We start from the raw sequence: 17,872 nt of genomic DNA on the forward strand, positions 1-17,872 counted from the left end.
AGTTGACATGGTGGTGTTAGGTCATAGGGTGGACTCCATGACCCAAGGTCTTTTCCAAACTAATTGATTCTGTGATTCCTTTTTTTGCCCTGTTTTCCCTCACTGAGACAAGTTTGAGACTTCTTTGATGCTGTTTTCTTCATATTTCCTCTCTCATTCATGGACTGAGAGAGGCTGCACAAACACCTAACCTTCTGTGTGGGGAAGAATTGTACTTTTTTGTACAGCATTCGGGAGGCGTAGCGCCGTCCCGAACTCCGGGCTCCGTTCAGCCTGCCCGGCTCCCTCACGGCCACGGCACGGAGCCGCCTCACGGCACGGAGCCCCCTCACGGCCGCGGCACGGAGCCGCCTCACGGCCACGGCACGGAGCCGCCTCACGGCCACGGCACGGAGCCGCCTCACGGCACGGAGCCGCCTCACGGCCGCGGCACGGAGCCGCCTCACGGCACGGAGCCGCCTCACGGCCGCGGCACGGAGCCGCCTCACGGCACGGAGCCCCCTCACGGCCGCGGCACGGAGCCGCCTCACCACCCACACTCCGGCCGGCTGCTCTGCGCATGCGCGCTCGGGGCGCGGCGGCCCCGTTCCCCCTCGGTGGCCGTGAGGGCGGGGCGTGCCCAGAGTGGGTGCGGCGCATGCGCGGCGCGGCTGAGCTGTGGCGGCCCCGCGCCCAGGTGAGGGGCGGCCCGGCCCGGCCCGGCCCGGCGGGAGGCGGTCGTGGCCGTGGCCGTGAGCGAGCGGTGGCTCGGGCCCTGGGGCCCTGGGACTGTGCTGTACCTGGTGCGCCTCGCCGTGTGGCGGGGCGGTGGCTCGGGACCGGCAGCCGAGTGGCTCGGCCCGACTGCGCGGGCTCTCCTCGTGCCGCAGGAGTGCGGCGTGCGGGCCCGGGAGGCGGGGTGGGTTGGGTGGGAGCAGCGGCACGGACAGCCCCGGACGGCGGGGTGGGCGCCCGGTTCTAAAGGGGGTGCGCGGGGAGGTCCTGCCCGCCGGGCCCGGGTGGCTGCTCGGCCCGGACATGAGCATGAGGTTTCTCACGCCCGTGCCTCGGGGGAGTGGCACTTCTGGTTTGTTTATTTTCGGTTGTGGTTGTGGTGTTTTGCCTTTTTCTGTGAGAGAAGGTGGTGTGTCAGCCCTTCCCAAAGCTTCACTTAATGCAAAGCTGGCAGATGAGGTGTTCTTACTCTATTTTTAGTTCCCTTTCTTGTTTTGGTTTGAGGTGGTCTTGGTTTTTTTGGGTTTTATTTTAGATTAGCATTTCTGCTTATCACTTTCTTAAAAAATACATTTGTTTTGGAAAGGGTTAAGTGATGAAAGCGTGGATCAGGTCTTAAACCACTTCTTCCATTGCAAGGATAGCATCTAGGTTGTGCTTGTGTAACCATGTTTGTTCATCCGTGTTAGCAGGCAGGCAGGTGTGACTGAAGATGGAAAGTAAAAGTGATGCAAGTGGCTACTTGAGGAACTTTTCTTCTGCTGACCATAATTCCATCATTCTTGCAATAGACAGTCATATTCCCATTTCAGAACTCAGTACTGGTGCTAAGACTCGGTATTTTGGAGCACGCTTCTAGCAAAGTTGGCAGGGCCTGAAGAAGAAACTTGGATTTTGGTGTAGATTTTTTCAGAATGTCTGTTACAATGTCATTTGAAGCAGCTTGTACTGCATACTGCTGCTGATGGACTGCTGGCCTGACTATGATGCAGACTCTTGAGTTCCTGTTTTTGTAATTTAAATATAAAACTTAACATTGAGTCATAACTTCAGTGGGTTACTTTATAGGAAAATAATTTCTACAAATAATAGTAGAAATTATTTCTGCACTTAATTCTGTCAGTTTTCTGTTAGCCAGTTTCTCAATTACCTTCTTTAAGAGAAGCAGAAACTTAGTCTTACTGGATGATGCCTACCTTCAGAAAGCAGCTGAAGGTTGTAAGAAGTATGTAGTGTGGGAGGCCATAATGTTACTACATTTTTCTGATTTTCATAGCTTTTAGTTTCAGCCTTTCAGTGTTTTCATTCTGGGTGTGGGCATTTCTAAGGCTCTGCCTCCCCTAGGAGTGTATTGCAGTATGTGTTGCTCTTTTAGCAGCAGATTTCTTTAGCCCCCAGTGTGTTCACTGGTCACTCATTCTTTTCTCTGATGACTTACTCTACTCTTGAGAATGAAACAAACTGTGTTAGCAAAACCACAGCTTTGCAGGTTCAGCTGTGTTTATTGTAACAGCTTCACCCAGCACAACTGTCTTGTTTTGCAATTCAGCCCTTGGGACAACAAAGCTTTCGTAAGATAAATAATGCCCTGAGTAATTCCTGTTCTTGTAATAAATGTTGTTTATGAATAGCCTTTAATTTTTAGTTTGTTTTACCTTTTTGGGGTGGAAAGATATGTGCAGTACATTAGCTTTTGATCTGAATTTCATTCTTTCAGCATTTTGAGATATTTCTTAAAGTCTGCAGTTAAATCACTGGCAGTATAAAGGGAGATATGCAGCTATCCTCCATTGTTATCTTATAGTGATGGAGCTTTCTTTAGATTCAGATAAAGACCTTTCTTTGTCCTTAACTGTTTTTGTAGTTCCTCAATGGAAAAGGTGTTGAAAACTGCCCACGGCACCATGGAAACACTCAGACAAAGCAGTCATCTACTGACACTGGTGAGGAATTGCTGGGCAGAGTGAGGGAAATGAAGAGCTCCAACCATCACTCCAAAATGGCAGCAGCAGAATCTGACAAAGACTCCGGATATTCAGGTTTAGAAGAACACTGTGTTACCTTTTATGTGTGTTACCATGCTGAGGCTGTGCTTTAATTGGTGATGTTTAACAAATCTGAGTAACCCCTTCCAGTTTGTGTCTATTACCTTGGAGGGCCTTTCTATGCAAGATAGGTTTCACCTGCAATCATCTTACCACCAAAGTTTTATGAAGTGGAACATTGCCAATTTACAAAGTTCATCTCGTGAATTTGAATGGCATGGGAATTTAGAATTAATGGAATAATTTTAGACTCTAGAGTCTAGAAGTGAAGATGTCAAAATTACTTTTTCTTTGCAGTGATGAATGAATTGTTGGATTATGCTGGCCAGTGTTTCTTATGATCTGACCATATTGTCAGTAGAGCCTGATAAACCAGAGGGTAATGGTTATAACATCAGTAAGGTAATAGACATGATGTGCCATTTTAGTACTCAACAAAACTGTGCAAAAATGACCCTTAAACAAGATAAAAAAGTACTTCTATGAAAGTTCCCTTAAACAAAAAAAAAAAAAAAGTACTTTCTATGAAAGTTACCTGCTTCACTGGGTTTTAGATAAAATTTCAAGACACCAATGCCTGCATTGCAAACTGTGGATGTGGCAATGCTGGAGTCTGGAGTGCTTTCCTGTATCAGTTTTTAGACTAGTGCAACCTTCATGATACTATGCAGTCCCTTGGAGACTAGGTTCAAAAGAGCAGAAAGTAATAGATTTTTGGGGTAGAAAATGTCTGTGTAAGAACTGACCTGAAATACAAAGCCTTTAATTAGAGGCTGTCTGACAGCTGTCATAGCAACCTTAATTCTGTTGATATTACAGAACTAAACTTTATTGTTCTTTATGGCAACTTGATTGAAGGAGGCAGAATATTAGAACTGAAAGGCATGTAAGCATGTTGCATGTGGAACAACTAACAGCTGAATTGTGCATCTGGCAGATGGAAGTTCAGAATGCCCAAGTGCCATGGAGCACACGGACTCGGAGGATGTGCTGAATGCGCTGTGTTGGAATGCAGAGGATGGACCTTGGCAATGCCCGAGGACCACAAGCAGCTCCTTTCCTGCCCTATCTCCTATGGTTGTTATGAAAAATGTGTTGGTTAAGCAGGTAGGGAAGACATGTCTTGAAAAATATTGCATGTTCTTAATTTTTTCCTTTCAAAAAAGATTTTGTAATATTGTTGCAGTCCAGGAAAAAAATTGGTAATTTAAGAAGTTCTAGTATGATTGTCTGTTCTTTTGAGAGGCAGCTGGAATCACTGAAATGAAATGTGAAATAGAGAAACTCTGCTCAGTCTCCTAAACCTCTTTGTTTCAAAGGAATCCCACCAAAACACATTTTCAAGAACGTTATGTGACTAGCACCAAAGATTGAACAGAAAAGGGTGATTTGCTTTTGAAAGCTGCTGTTGTTTATTATTCAAAAAAAGATTATGAAGTAGGATGATAGGTTTGTTTCCTCATTCTTAGATTCTAGAAGTCCTTCAATGGAAAACAAAAACCTAGATGTTACAAATGAAAAAGTTAAATCCTTATCTGAAGTTAGCTGTGGTACTTCTGCTTTAATAGTTGTTTCACTTAATTGCATATGATGGCTCACATTGCACCAATTACAGCCCCTATTTATGTTCTTCAGTATTCTTGTGATGTTTAGTTCCTCCAGCACATCTGTGAGACCCCCTGGGTAACTTTAACATTTTAACAGAAGGTATGAGAGGTACAGTCATATTATTAGACTTTGTGCTCTGTGCTCACTCGTTTTTGGAGCGGAGCAAAAGTTCTTCAGTGCTTTTTACTGGAGTACTTCTGAGAATACAGTGGGAAGGGGGAAAAAAATATAAATCCTGATTCTTTTTCTGCTGAACCTGTTATGACAACAAGCAAGACCTAATATTCCCTGTTAGTATTTAACAGATTATGCAGTTGTGGGGGAGGTGATTCTACTTTCTGAGCATCGTGCTTTATCTTGACAAGAAACAATTTTATTTTATAGTCACATTCCTACATGTGTGGACAAATTACTGTGTAAACAAATGCTGAAGTTTTTGTATGTAAAGTCAGGAATAGCCAAGCTTCACCAAAGGCTGATAGCCTTTGGCCCAGAGCACAAAAATTAAGGCATTACCTGCACTGATTCCAGTGTTAAACTCCAAGTTGTGTTGCAAATAAGAAAAAGCAGCTGCTAATAATAAGTAGCGTATATGGAGAGAGATATAAAAAAAATACAACCACATATATATAAAAAACCCTGGTAGTATAGGAGAAAGGAAATTTGGCAAGGAAGACTTGGAGATGGATAAAATGTCCACACTTGTTTCTCTTGAGCATGCATCGTAATATCTAACTACATATGATTAAAGACAATAATATCAAATTGAAAAACGTTAACTACAATAAAGGAAAGCACCAAGTCTAGGTCAGAATAATAATGAAATATCTTTCTGCCTTTTTTCATTAGGCCTAGTTAGTTCAGATGGTCATCTTTTTAAAATGGTCTTTTCAACACAGTGCTCAGTTGGGCTTGCTGGACCAAAAAAAAAAAAAAAAAGCAGCATCCAGTTAGTGCTGTTTATTTCTTCCAGTTTCAGTTTCCATCAGCATCATCCTTCTATCTTGGAACCACTGTGATCCTCTACAGTGATTGTTACCTGCTGGCCCAATTTCACAATGTAAACAGCTAACAGTAATGATGCTAAAAAAAAAAAGTCAGGTGGTGATTAATGCCAGTGCTGATTGTGGTAAGGTTTCTGTAAGTCTTGTAAAAGTCTTTAATAAGTGGGAAGGCTTTTTAGGCAAGTGACAGTGATACATCAAGAAGTTAGCTTTCATTAAAAAATGCAACAACACACACAATTTGCAGAGTTAGTAAAATCAAAGTGGCCTTCTCTACTGAAAATGAGAATTTGAGTAGGAGAACTAGAGCAGAGTGCTATGTGAGAAGGAAAAGAAAAAAGAACAGAGATAGGAAGAAACCCAAGAGCAAGATAAGCAGTTACCACAGCTCTTTTGGCCTCAAGGAATATGGGGCTCTGCCGTGCTAGGTGCTGTTCAGCAGTGCAGTTAATGGCAACTTCTGGCTCCAGACCCTTGCTTCTTAAGGCTACCTGTTCTGTCCTGTGTTTGTATAGCTACAGTATTTATATGCTTCCTCACTCCTTACATCTCCAGATATTTTTCTTTTGAATGTTCTTTCTTCTGTGTTAAGGTAGTAATATTTATTTTTACAGGTAGCTGTTCTGTACCCCTATTCCATAAGCATCTTGCCCACTGAACCAAAGAAACATTGTGTCAGAGTAGGTAATTGAATCTTATCTCCAAGTCTCAGTGTCCTAATCAGTGGGTAATACCTGCTTTTGGTAAGTTCCAAGTCCTTTACTGGGGGAATGGACTTTAGCAAAGCATGTTAGCGTTTGCCAGTTTAAAACTTATGAGACTGGTGGAAAGGATATGGATTTTAGATGACTTAATATAGACTAAAAATAATAATATATATTTGTGGTAGCTAAAAACTGTGCCTTCAGAGCAGGCCTACCAGTTGTGTTCCAAGTTGTAAGGAATTGGAAAAGCAGCTGACAATATATTAGTATAATTATAGCAGTGATGGCTTAAATAGATTAAGAAGTGAGATTTTGCTTTAGACAGAAATAGTGTCTCTTGCTGGACCATTTGATGTCTTTGGAGAAAAGCAGACATGTTTTTGGCCAGAAGATCTCATGAAGATCTGTAGTAAGGTGTTGGAGGAAAAAGAGGTAATGTCTTGTAAAAATTGATGTTTTCCCCTATATTCCAGAGTATGGCTCGTGGGAGGGAATAAAGCCTTGGGCATTGTTCTTGAAATAAAATGCTTTTAAGATTTATCAGTGCACACTGTTTCCCCAGAGGTATATGAAGTTAAACTCCTCTGGGCTTACTGCAGGCTTTTCTCCTTGCATTGGTTGAAATTCAGCCTTTTTTTTTTTCTGTTATATAGTTTTAAATTTACTGAAACTGTGTATTGTCCTTCCAATTACAAGGCTTCCTGAACAGCTGTTGTGTATCTTAAATAACCATTTCAAAATCTTGCTATAAGAATAGATTTGAAAAGATTTGAGTTGCTACCTTTCAAGAAAGAGGGAGCCTGATTTGTTTCTAAAATGTCTATGCAATCTTTCCTTGACTCTTAAGATATTTCATAACAGAAAGCTTAATTATTTTTCAGTTTTTCCTGTGCAGTTGTAGTTTGACCCTAAGTCTGGGTCGAACTTTTAATGAACATTTTACAATATAAGCTTGCACTGTAATCCTCACTTAGGAAAGCATATATAAATTCAGATTGAATTGTTTTTAAATACATCTGCTGTTGCATAGTAAAAGGATTATGGGTTGCAGCTTTATTTCCAGCATTACACTCCACTGTCAGAAAAAGACAAGGATGAGTTTGATAGAAAACTCTTCACACATTAATTGGACAGTATATATCAAATGTAGAAAAATGGCACAGTCCACCTGTTTTGTTTAAATTTGTTTTTATCATCTTCTACAACACTTCTGTAAGACTTGTGGTTTTTTCCCTGTTTGTGCTTCTCAGGGGAGTTCATCACAGCTCCAGTCTTGGACTGTGCAGCCATCCTTTGAAGTGATTCCAGCTCAGCCACAGCTAGTGTTTCTTCGTCCATCAATCCCACCTCCCATTAGTCCTCACCCTGTTGGGAAAAAGAGAAATGACTCCACTAATTACCTGCCCATCCTGAATTCTTATCCCAAAATAGCACCACAGCCCTGCAAAAGGGATCACTCCTTTGATCTGGAAGAATGTCAGGAAACCACTTGCCATAAACGACTCTGCACAGAAGCACCCAAGATGGAGACTTCTCCTGGACTGATGAGCACAGGCTTGCCTACTAGTTCTTTTTCCCACCTACCAGTTAGCTTTAAGACCCCTCAGGATTCTAACCAGCAAAGTTCTTCAGCACTGGTGACAAGTGGAAAACTGTCAGCTCTTCCTGGCTTTCATCGTGTTTCCAGCGATGCTCAGAAGGTGCCAGGTTTGACTCCCCTTTTGCCTTTTGGAGCTCTGCAGGCAGCAAAGTGCACCCTTCACGAGGGCGAGAGTGCGTCACAGACTGCGGTGCCTCCTGCGGTGTGGAGCCCTCCGCTGATACCAGAGGAGATTTGCAGCACCCCTGAGCTGCTCTTGCAGCAGCAAAGCAAGTGCAGGCGCTTTCAGAACACGCTGGTGGTGCTGCGCAGGTCGGGACTGCTGGAGATCACCTTAAAAACCAAGGAGCTCATTCATCAGAACCAGGTGACGCAGGCTGAGCTGGACCAGCTGAAGCACCAAACACAGCTTTTCATAGAGGCAATAAAGAACAATGCTCCACAGTCATGGGCAGAGCTAGAAGCATCCCTAACAGGATCTGATAAGGCTGATAGCAACCTCGAAGACCCCACTTATCCCAACATGTAGTAAAAATGTGCGTAGCTGTTGGTCAAGTTATTTCTGTGCCTCCTTTTTCCTGTCTCAGACTTCTACTTGAGCATTTTTTGAGTCCAAGATTTGTAAAGTTGCATTGCCATTAACAATTTGTCTTCAGAGCCAGCTGTGGGACTGGAATAGCATGGTGGGTTCCAGGCAGAATGGGTACTTAGTACTGTAATGTGACCTTGAATTTCACACTAACTCTAATTCGTTGGTCTGAAGAAGTTTCTATGTGTTCTGCTGGCATGTTCCCATTCTTGAAGTGAAGACAGTCGTTTGCAGTATTCTGCAAGCATCTTCTTATTCCCTTCTTCAGATAGTTGTTTCTGAGAGTGCAGCAGCAGAACAGGCCCCACTGTTGGGCCATCATCAGTTCCAAGTAGGTGAAGGGAGTTGGTGTGAGGTGAAAGAAGTCCTTCTCCCATCCCCTTCCTTATTTTTCTTATTTAGAGAAATGGAATGGAGAGGAGAATTTGAAGTTCAGAATATGTATTTTTAGGAAGCGGTTGCCCTAGAAAACAAGATGATGGGCTCAGGGTACGTAGAGATGAAAGGGAGGCAGAAAAAATGAAGTCCTATCGTAGCTGTTTGAGACAAGGAAAAATGAGTCTACCAGTGACCTTCTCCATTCTATATCCACTGCTCTAATAGAGTATAAAGGAATGAAAAACTTGCTTTGCAGGGCAGTACCCTTTGACTTAGGGAGACTTAGCTGGTGGAAATCTCTCATAGTCCTTATAGTACCACATGGACTTTTTCTCTGACAGTATGGAGGGTGGGCTGAAGTGGGTGTGCTTACAGCTAATGGGCCTTTCTGCTGGTGTAATTTGTATAAATATATGTTCAATAAATCTGTGAATAAAGTTCAGCAGCTGGTTAGAAGTCTCCTACTGGGCATCAGTCCAGACTTAAATAGTATTTACTGAACTAGAAAAATCCACTCTGGAACTCATACTTAAATCTGGGGCTCCTTAGGAAGCATATCCCTGGATATGGGAAACCTTAACTCAACATCTATAAAAAAAAATAAGGATGTTGAAGGTTTCTGGTGGTAAATGTGTCATCAGGTACCATTCTGTTCCGTTTTCTTAGCTGCCTTTATTCCTGGGAGCCCTGATAAAGCTTTAAAACAATAAGGGCTTTCCTTTCTTGGGTGCAGTGTAATAAAGTAGGTTAGCTTGGAAATGCATTTGGAAAATTAGTTGACAACATCAGGACCGGGATAAGTCCAGATTCTGGGCAGGATCTGAAAGTGGTCCAGTAAATTTGAAAAGTGTTAGCCTCTGAATGGAAACTGTAAGCAGTGAACTCACAGTTTCTTTTGATCCTCAAAGCAGCAAGATTTGTTATTAAGAAGTTAGCTGAAGACAGTCTTGGTCTAATCAATCAGATGGCCTGCTGCAGCTTCAGCTGTTGCTGACAACTTACAAGTGGGGTAGTTTGATGTGTCAGACAGACTGGTTTTTGTATTAAGTTTTAATAAATGTTGGTATTTTTGATTACTTTTACTATATCTTTTTGAAATTCTACTGTTCTAGTTGGAATGCAGGTATTTTCTGTACTTTCAAAGCCCGTTGCTGCTCTGAATACAGTAGCCTAACACCTCTGTTATAGAACATGACCTTTTTGCTAAAACTTTACAGAAATTGACTGTGAAATATGAATTAAATAAAGTATGTACTTGAAAAAGTTTATGGATTATTTAGTGCTGTTGAACTGCAAAGTCCCTGGTCCCAAAGCATGCTTTAAATACAGCTCCACAGCAGCATGTTGCCCATGTGGGGAAGTGCAGATACAAAAGTGATACTATGATGTATCTCTTTGAAGTGAGTCATGTGAGTTTTAACAGTATCTATGAATTAAAGGGTCTCTGGGAGGAGCATGCATAGAAATGGGCTGTACAGAACTCTAAAAATACATTGTCGTGGGTGACCACTGCCATAGATCTGTCATGAACAACCTGGAAGGATTTTTCCATCTCTGAGCTGTTGTCTCCATGATGACTGTACATTATGCTCACCGTCTGTGCAGGGTGAACTCCTACGCTGTGTCTTAATCCTGTCAGCTGGGTATGCAGAACTTTGAAATTGTGAAGTAAGAATCTTGGCTACTGGAAGAATTACTGGAGTAAAAAATATTACATTCTTCTCTTGAAGAACATTTTCCAAGTAAATCTGTGTACCACCAAAACATATTTCTTCAAAATGTGGCCATCTTTATGTGGTTTTTGGTTTTTTTTGTTCAAACGTGACTTGCAGGGAGAACTAGGTAGTCATGCTCAAAACATCCAGCAGCCTTATGGCATGAGATGTTCTCCTAAGATACAAGAGGTTCTGTTCAAAGGTCTTTCTTGACACCAGACAAGACAACGTGAATCTCATGGCCTTATATCCAAAAAGGAGTGCCATCTATTGGAATAATTTTATTTCCTGAGACTAGAAACTCAGTGTTTGCAAATTTTATGTTCACAAAAGTATGGATACAATTCAAGCAGGAAATTCTCAGGTTTCTGCCTCTTCGGACTACCTTTTCCTTTACATGATTTAAGTTTATCTGCAGCGTGTCAGGCATCTTTACCTTTATTTCACCTAGGCCAAAAAGGTGAATTCTTTCAGGTGCATTGCATCTGTCTAATTTTTCTTTCTCATGACAAAAACAGTCTGAAAGACACAGTACCCCCCTGTAGGCTTGGGCTGAGCAATCTCCTGGCATGCAAAATTTCTGGCATCCCCTAGATTGAACATAGCATGCTGTTCCTGCTTTCATTTTCATAACTTCTAGTACAAAAATGTAGGGTCCCTCCCTACCCACACAATTTTACACCCTTGCTGTACCTAGGTGATGCTGCTTTCAGGTTGTGGTGTAATGCAGCCATATAGTCCCAACTGTATTGCCTGGTCTTATGTGTCCAAAATGCTCATGCCTGCTTCTCTTCCCTTTTTAAATCTACCTCCTTTGAGGTATTTGCATGAGAAAAATTTAACAGTTCCAGTGTAATCTGATTCCGAAGGCAGAAGGAAACACCATGTGTTCAGTCTGCTCTGTTGCTGAGCAGTTTCCAAGACTTCCTCAAATTCTTGTTTGAGCTAAAGCTGTTCTTAGAAGAAGTATCCTACATTGATTTGAAAGCTCCTACAATTAAGAATCCACCCAAATTGGTTAAAGTATAATTACTTACTATTAAACACATGCCTCTTACATTGAGCCTGCATTTGTCATCTTTGCATATCCAGCTGTCAGATCTTTTGTCTTTTGTCTGCCAAGCTGAAGTGCATGGAGTGACATTGCTGTTTTCACTAGGCATTTTCAAACTGAACAAGTCACTCTTCAGCTTTCTTTTTAAAAGTAAGTAAATAGACTCAAGTCTTCTGGATCCTGTGTTGGTGGCACTCTCCTTTGGATCCTTTACAATAATTTAAATGCATTTTTAATTGGGGCACTAATAGCAAAGCAGGACTGCTAAAAGAATTGTATAGTATCAACTCTATCTACTGCTCCTCTACCTCATTTTTATAACAGTCTTGGCTGTGACATCAGATTTGACATATAAATAGTCCCTGTGCCTGTTGCTTCTGTGGTTGGTGAACCCCTGTGTGTTTCTACATTCCTTTGAATGCAGTTTGCAGCCAGGAAACAAAGCAAGCTGGTTGTAGGAAGTGGCCAGTTGTATTCATTAGTTTTCTCTGCTTCTCTCCTTTGAAACTTTTACATCTTTAGATGAGATTTGAAAGGTAATTTTATCTTGTATTTCAATTATTGAAAACAATGTTAAATAATGTTATAGTAAAGAAGGAATTTTTAAAGTAAGAACAGACAATTCTGCTTAATGGATGTCTGTATACAATTCAGAAACCATGGTTGCAACGCATTTCATACCAGACAGTTAATTTTGTATAAATCTGGCTTCAGTCTGTCATGTGGCACACTTTTAAATGCCCATCAGTAATAGAAATACTGTGTGTGTTGGCTTTGTTTTCAACCAATTTTGAATTTTAGCTGATCAATATAAGGAGTCAGTTTTATCTGACCAGCCCTATTTCTTGTAAGTTTTGTTAATTTCAATTAGTTTTGCTTTCTATGTTCTGGAATGATCGAAAATTATGGGTTATTCCATTATTTTCTTTGTTTCCTGCTATGTCAATTTAAATTAGTCTACCTACTTACTGAAAAGCTAATGCTGTATTAGTTCTTTCCTCACCTCAGTCTGCTGAAATCTTTCCTAGAAGTGGGAAATCCATTTAAATACTATTGGTGGTCCAGACAGCTTCTTAATCAGCTCTGTCAAATTTTCAGTCACAACTTATTCAGACTTGCTTAATTTAAAATGCGTAATAACTGTTTGAAATGTTCTGAATTACTTTTTGAAGTTAAAATCAAGCTACTCTTATGATCTGAGGGGAATAATACATCTTTTTTCTAATTGCTCAACAGGAATTTTTGTGAAATGCTTTTGCCATTGTGCACTGCAGCATTATAATTTTTATCTTGAATTGAAGCCCTGCCAGCAAAGATTTCTTCTGCATCTCATACATATTAAGAAATGGAGGAAATGGACTTTCCAGGGCCAAAAGGGGAGTTTCATCAAATTCTTAATTGTTTTCTTCATGTTCTTATTGTGATTAAATTAGTTTAGTTAAAGGGAACTGAAATGCTTCTTTACCATGCTCACTTAACACAATCTTACTGTTTTTCCATACAGTAGTGTGGATTTTTTTAGGCCACATACTTAGGCCAGGACTAAGAAATCCAGTAACAGACAGAAAACCAATCATTAGTGGTTTTTAACAAATAGGACTGCTTGAAAAATCTGTATGTTTTCAGTGAAAAACTCAGGTGGTTTTTTTTTTTTATGAAAAAGTCTTTTGGCTTAAAGCCCAATTGTTTTTCAGTGTTAGCATTCATTTTTCAGTGAATCTCAAGCACTATGGAAGTAAGTCTGGACTGTGGGAAAGGGGGAAGATGTTATTTCTCTAAAGAAATGAGGTAAACCTTCATTTCCTTCACCTTCATTGTTTTGGGTTGTACAAGAAACAGGATCCCAACTTTGATGAGTGGTTCCACCACCTCAGGCTGATGATGCAGAAGCCCACATAGCCAATCAAAACTGCTCAGGTGTTTGCAATGGCAGAGGAGACTAATAGATCCCAAGTAAGTGGGGATAAAACAGCATCCCCTGAGAAGATTGCTGGCTTAGTCAGTGCAAATATCATTTTTTCACCTTAAAAAATCTAGCTTAAAAAAAAAAATCAATGATTTTGTTTGGCATAGGACATTATGGTTCTGGATAGGTCCTGTTCTACATTTGCCAGAGGCAGAGTTCAGTGCAGTGAAATGAGCAGCGTTTAGTGTGCAAAGTGTGAAATACGACTGGACAGTGGCAAAGCTGTTTTACCCGGGGTGAATGTTAGCAATGCCTATTGTTTTGTGTTCTTGCTAAATATTATCTCCCATGCAAATGATAATGTTGTACCTATCCAAACATGCTCAGAAGTCAGAAGAGGATAGTCTGTATCAAAGTGAAAATGGTTTTCACTCTTCAACATCCTATCACTAACCATGCCTGTAGAACACTTACACATTAATGCTTTTTTACAACATTGTGAAAGGGGGTTGCTGAGATTAGTTGCGTGACAAATGGCCAGAAAGCATTCCAAAACATTTAATTGCAAACTGATCCTTATTGTGCAAGGATGAAAGTCTGAGCTTGATGGTAATCAAGTAAATAGTGAAACGCCTCCAGATGCATAGTGGGAGCTGCAGCCAACCCAAACTGGGACAGAGGAAAGCAAGTAACTGCACTGAGGTCTATTGCTGTAGTGCTCCTGGTCCTGTGCAGTAGCAGCGTTTGGGTAGAGAATCTTGAGAGACTGTAGTTAAGACAGGTGTTGACATTGAGAGTGAGATGTTGGTGCACAAATAAACTAATGGTCCTGACTACCTTCTAGCAGTTCAGAAACAAGCTGGGCAGTCTGAACATGCACCTCATGGCCAAAGCCTCTATTTCTTTGAAAGACTGGGATGCAAAGTTCAAACGTGCCTGCATGTTAAAATTGTTACTCCGTTCAATTTTTTCCACAGCCAAACTTAAAGCAGTGGTGTTAGGAGAAGCAGAGTGATGAACTGCCTCTGCCTGATCCTGGAGCCACTGGAGTTATGGGAAAAATAATTGCAGTTTCTAAGGCTTGTTGTTTTTCAAACTCCACTGCTTCTTCAGCATCTAAACACCTACCAGCCTGAGATACTCGAGCCATCTGATGTGGCATGTGTATCAGTGAGCTTTGTTGGGTGAGTGGAAGAAGATGGATGCCTTCCATTCCAGGGGGCCAGGCATGCCTTGATACCACTTCTCTGTTTCCACATTATGATATCTGTTCATCTGCAGATGAATGCCTCAGAGGAGTGCCACATTCTTGCTTCATCTCACTGCTCTGGCAGTCAGCTCAGTAACAACCAAGCACTCAGTAGCCACGCAGACATTCATTATCTCTTAAAATATAATGACAACAACAAGTCACTGCCTACCTCTCACATTAGTATGGGGAAGGGAGGAAAACACTCCATTGTCCTCCACAGCTTAGATTATCTTTGGACATGCTTTTGTAATTCCTTTATCACACCCTGTTCTGATGTAAGATCAGTCCTTAACACATCATTTTTCAGTAAATGGGCTATTGCATCCATCTTAGGCCCCTTCAAAATATAAATATAATTAAAAATAAGCCTCAATTGGCCTGAGATTGTTTTCTCTTTGAGATGAGAACAAGTATAGCAGCACTCAATTCTTCTTGGATCTTCATACATTTCCATGGCACTCAAGCTCCAGGTGAGAACTTCTCTAACTTAGGCAGACACAACAGCATGAAATTGATACTGGCAATTGTGTTCACACTTAATGTTCTACAAGTGCCAAGAGCATTGACTGTCTAACATATGCTTTTCAACTTCTTCCTTATTTTGAGATTTGCCCCAGTCTCTTTCTAGTTAACTCAAAAAAGATCTTGATGAAAATGCAATATTTACAATGTGTAGCATCAGCTCTCAGTCTTGCTTTAGAGATTACTATTAATGTTCCGTATTTCCTTGGCATGAGAAAGTACTTGTTTTAAATCACACACTGTTGTCAATGCACTGTAATTTTCCATTGCTTTTCTACAGTCTAAATTGTCACATCAGGTAGAAGATAAAATAAGAGAACTTTGAGTGAAGGACTGGTTGCCATATGGCTGATACCTAAAATCTCGGTAATTTGGCAAGAGGAAAGTGGAAAAAGATGAAGTAAATTCCACAAAATTAATGCCATAAGTAGGTGGCAGCTGTTAGTAAAGGAGAAAGAACAAAGGCAAGGGAAAGGAAAAGAATACTGAACACCAATGCTACCAAAGATTTTTCTCACAGATGTGTAAAAATAGATTTCAATGTAACTGTCCACACAGTAGGCCAATTTTCCAGGTTTCCTTTTAAAAATCTATTTTTAAGCACAAAGATTTTTTCCCCATTTGATTTAGATATATAAGTTGAAATGTATCTTGGTGATGAAGAGGAACTAACTTGATGCTTTCATTGAGTGCTCCTTCCTCTCTTCCAGCCAAAAAATATGCTGTAGTCTTAAATTTGTCGCTTTAATCCCACAAATCACACCCACCTCAGAAGCACTTGGCACTGGCATTGGTACTGCTGCATTAAATAATTCAAACAATAACATATGGCTAGAATTGACATGGCCCCAGGCTCAGTCTCTTGTTTCCCCTTGTAGAAGGCACTTTTATCTTCTCAGCTGTAAAATGAGAAAAGCAAAACTTATTCCCTATTCAAAAGTGCTTCAAGCTCCTTGAATAAGAAATGGAACAACAAGTCATGGCTGTGGGCTACCATGGTTCTGGTGCTAGATTTTCTAAAGGCTGAGCATTTGTGTAGTTATACTAACCTACATTTTGTTTAATGTTAATAGATTAAACTACATACTCACTGGGTTAATTTCCCTAATGTATTTCCACAAGTGAGTATAGAGACTGTTTTCTTATGGTTTGGAAAACTGAAAGGAAAAAATATAGATGACTAAAATCTCTACTTCTATGCCTATGCAGGGAAACATTTATAAATATCTCAAGGTTGATAAGGTTAGAGGAAAGGATAGGGTGATAGCTGGCTGTGTGTGACACTAAAAAAACCTTTCATGGTTTAAACAGATGTCTGTTTGCCCCTCCATCATGTATTAATTTATGCCCATGCATGCAATTTTCCTTTCCAGCATGTAAACCTCTTCATGTAAATGTAATTATGCAACATATGAAACTGGAGTCAAAAGCCTGGAGACTTATCAGATGTCACATTATTCTATCTAAAAAGATACAATATTTGAAGTCAGAAAAATGGCCTCAATGCAGTGCTGGAAGTCATTGATTACTGCAGTCTAACCAGCGTACGTGGAAAACACATTAATAAAATGAAGGGTGTGAGTAGTGCAGCTGCAGTTATAGGATTATGTCTATGCTAGAAGCTAAGAATATGTTCAAATCTTTTCTCCTGGTCTGAGATACAAATCTCTGCTACCTGCAGGACTGAGTGTTTTCATTATTGTCTTCATCTATGCAGCTTCTGTCCTGGTTGCTTTCATGTGTTTACAGAGTTTGCACAATTTTATTGGAGAGATGCTGGGATTTGTCAGAGCCTAAGGTAAAAAGGACCAGGACTTCTAAGTACTGACTTTTGAGACAGTATAAATTTTTAAAATAATTTCAGATGGCTTCTAATCTCTCGCAGTTCATTAATGAATGGAATTTTTGCATGCCTTGAAGAATCTTTAAGGGCTCAGCCTTGCCTCTATTGCCCCTGCCTTGCCTCTTGTGAAGTAAACTGATCAGCATACTCCATTTATTTTTAATTGATAGGAACTCTGGAACAATTATTAAGGTGACTGGTAACATGTTAAATGAGGCACTGTGCAAACAGTGTATGACACTGTATATTGAGTCTGCAGGACCAGGTTTTGGTAGTGGAGAGGCTACAGAGTGGTTTCTGTGAGACACTGCCAGAAGCTTCCTCCATGTCCAGCAGAGTCAATGCCAGCTAGCTCCAAGGTGTATGTGCTGCTGACTAAGGCTGAGCCAATCAGGAATTATAGTAACATCTCTGGGATAACATATTTGAAAAGAAAAAAAAAGGTGTTGAGCAGATGTAATTGCAGTCAGAGAAGTGTGGGGTGAAAATACATGACAAGAATGACTCTGCAGGACACCAAGGGGAGCAGAGGGAGGAAGTGTTGCAGGTGCCAGAGCCAAGATTGCCCTGTAGCCCATGTGAAGACCATGGTGAGGCAGCTGTCACACTGCAGCCCACAGAGGGCCATAGGGCTATAGGGATCCACCTGCAGCCTGTGGCAGAGACCCACAGCAGAGCAGGTGGATGCCTGATTGGAGGCTGTGAACCTGTGGGAGGCCTGTGCTGGGACAGGCTCCTGGCAGGGACCTGCAGACACATGGAGAGAGGAGCCCATGCTGGAGCAGGTTTGCTGGTAGGACTTGAGACCTCGTGGGGACCCACGCTGTAGCAGGCTGTGCCTAAAGGACTATATCCTGTGGAAAGAGGGACCCATGTTGCAGCAGTCCATGGAAAACTGTTGCCCATGGTATGGACTTATGCTGGAGAATTTTGTGGGG

At 41.2% G+C, this 17,872-nt stretch overlaps 1 protein-coding gene across 2 annotated transcripts; it reads left to right on the forward strand.

The window, feature by feature from the left end:
• The first annotated feature begins 605 nt into the window (after positions 1–605).
• On the forward strand, positions 606–9,908 carry CIPC (CLOCK interacting pacemaker). Of its 2 annotated transcripts, none has more exons than XM_058026846.1 (4): positions 606–676; positions 2,579–2,753; positions 3,697–3,866; positions 7,326–9,908. In XM_058026846.1, the coding sequence occupies exons 1-4, from the start codon at positions 638–640 to the stop codon at positions 8,202–8,204; spliced, it is 1,263 nt and encodes a 420-aa protein (XP_057882829.1). In that variant the 5' UTR covers positions 606–637; the 3' UTR covers positions 8,205–9,908. The 2 variants fall into 2 exon arrangements, with proteins under 2 accessions (XP_057882829.1, XP_057882830.1); XM_058026847.1 differs by lacking the exon at positions 606–676 and adding an exon at positions 762–782.
• Positions 9,909–17,872: the final 7,964 nt, after the last annotated feature.

The sequence above is a fragment of the Melospiza georgiana genome, chromosome 6, assembly GCF_028018845.1.
Source record: "Melospiza georgiana isolate bMelGeo1 chromosome 6, bMelGeo1.pri, whole genome shotgun sequence".
Lineage (NCBI taxonomy): Eukaryota > Metazoa > Chordata > Aves > Passeriformes > Passerellidae > Melospiza > Melospiza georgiana.

Coding starts and splice junctions, on each gene's coding strand:
- CIPC (XM_058026846.1), top strand. CDS start 638: ATGCGCGGCGCGGCTGAGCTGTGGCGGCCCCGCGCCCAG. Junction 677..2,578: donor TGTGGCGGCCCCGCGCCCAG/GTGAGGGGCGGC, acceptor CTGTTTTTGTAG/TTCCTCAATGGAAAAGGTGT. Junction 2,754..3,696: donor CAAAGACTCCGGATATTCAG/GTTTAGAAGAAC, acceptor TGCATCTGGCAG/ATGGAAGTTCAGAATGCCCA.